Source organism: Crocuta crocuta, unplaced genomic scaffold (genome assembly GCF_008692635.1).
Source record: "Crocuta crocuta isolate KB4526 unplaced genomic scaffold, BGI_CrCroc_1.0 scaffold1192, whole genome shotgun sequence".
Taxonomy (NCBI): domain Eukaryota; kingdom Metazoa; phylum Chordata; class Mammalia; order Carnivora; family Hyaenidae; genus Crocuta; species Crocuta crocuta.
In genome coordinates this window covers 355,409-357,303 of record NW_027531292.1, presented here as the reverse complement: position 1 = coordinate 357,303, position 1,895 = coordinate 355,409, and the positions used below count along the sequence as shown (strand labels likewise).

At 68.6% G+C, this 1,895-nt stretch overlaps 1 protein-coding gene across 1 annotated transcript in view; it reads left to right on the top strand.

The window, feature by feature from the left end:
* LOC144237803 (mucin-5B-like) overlaps positions 1-1,895 on the top strand; it is a 66,861-nt gene that overhangs the window by 2,583 nt on the left and 62,383 nt on the right. Inside the window, 4 exon segments of the mRNA XM_077771511.1 lie at positions 233-347; positions 729-819; positions 1,519-1,628; positions 1,706-1,884. Of these exon segments, the coding sequence (XP_077627637.1) occupies positions 233-347; positions 729-819; positions 1,519-1,628; positions 1,706-1,884 (495 nt within the window).

The following is a 1,895-nucleotide window of genomic DNA, read 5'->3' as shown; positions in this document are numbered from 1 at the left end:
GACCCGCCCGCCCCTCCCATGTTGGGGCGCAGGGCTCTTTTCCTGTCCCTGGAAGTGGTCCCCTCCTGGTCTTGTGGCCGCAGGACTACAGCCTCCCCTGGGACAGAGTTCCCCTCACACCTGCTGCCACCATCCATGGGCACCGTGCTCTTATCCCACACATGAGCGCAAGGGCCTTCCCTGCCCCATCCCGCAAGCCCCTCAGCGCCTCAGCCCTGCCCTCTCTCCGCAGAATCCAGCCGCCTTTTAGCCAGTCCGGCGTCGTTATCGAGCACACCAGCGGCCACCTGAAGGTGGTGGCCAGGCTGGGCCTGGTCTTCATGTGGGGCCAGGACGGCAGCCTTCTGGTGAGGGGGGGCCCCGGGGCTGGGCGGGGGGCGTCTCCAGCCCAACAGCCTCCTGAGAGGGAAGGAAGTGCACTGGGCAAAGGTGGGTGGGAAGGTCAGCCCCACCCCAGAGGGCGGGTGAGGAGGGGGGCCCGGTGCTAAGGGGGTGCTGGGATCTACACCCCCCTCCCCCGGTTGTTGCAGACCCTGTGTGAGCGGGGGGGGGGGGGGGGGGGGGGTGTCTCCTCCAGGACACAGAGCCCTGTGTGGCGTCGCGGGGGCCGGAGGAGGCTCCCGGTCCGTGTCAGCCCCTCCTTGGAAATGTCCCACACCTTGTGTGTCCTTCCGGTCCTGAGTCGTCCCTGGCAGGGCCAGGTGGCTGACACGTCCCTCCCCTTCCAGCTGGAGCTGGATGCCAAGTACTCAAACCAGACCTGCGGGCTCTGCGGAGACTTCAACGGCGTGCCTGTCTTCAACGAGTTCCTCTCCCACGGTGAGCCCCTCCCCACGGCTGTCCCCTGTGTCTGCTCCCGGCCCCTCCCCGTGGCCTTCCGGAGTCCCAGGCCACGCGTCTCCAGCTTGTGCGCACGTGCACCCACGTGGGCACAGACACACCTGCACGCTCCCGGCACACACAGGTGTGACCCCGGAGGCACATCCGGGCGCCTGTTCCCGGCGCTGCCGCTCCGGGCTGCGGTGGCGCAAGCGCGCCCCCACCTGAGAGACGGCCCAGCCTCCCATCAGGCCCCCCGCACTGCTGCTCAGGCCTCCAGGCTTCGCTGCCAGGAAGTGGGACCCACGCGGGCTGGAGTCCCCACCCCCAGGTCCCCTTCGCCAGGCCCGCGAAGTCCCACATGAGGCTCACCCATAGGAGGCTTCCGGCCGTGGGGGATGAGCCTGCCCACGCATCCGTGACCCTGGCCACACAGGCCTGGCACGGGGTTGGCTGGGCTCGGAGGGCAGGGAGGAGGCTGGGGTCGCTCTCCAGCTCTCTGGGGTACATGCCGGCCTCAGTCAACAGGCCTCAGCCCTCAGCTGCAACCCCGAGAGCCTTAGGTGTTTCCTCACTTACTCTTCAGACACCCTGAACGTCCCCTGTGGCCACTGCCTCAGCTGGCAGTGTGGGGGAGGGGGGCAGAGGGGCGGCCGGGATGCCGCGGGCATCTTGGGGGACAGCTCGTGCTCGCTGCAGGTGTCAAGCTGACCCCCATCGAGTTTGGGAATCTGCAGAAGATGGACAGCCCCACCGAGCAGTGTCAGGACCCTGTGCCTGTGCCCCTGACGAGCTGCTCGCTGGGCACTGTAAGCCCTGGAGGANGGGGGGGGGGGGTTGGGGAGTCAGGGGCCCTGGCTCAGCACCGCGTCTGGCTCGGCCCCAGGGCATCTGTGAGGAGCTCCTGAGCAGCCACCCCTTCTGGGGCTGCAACGCCCTGGTGGACACCGCCAGCTACGTGCAGGCCTGCCAGCAAGACCTCTGCCTGTGCCATCTCACTGACCTGACCAGCTGCGTCTGCCACACCGTCGCCGAGTACTCCCGCCAGTGCGCCCACGCAGGGGGGCAGCTCCTGG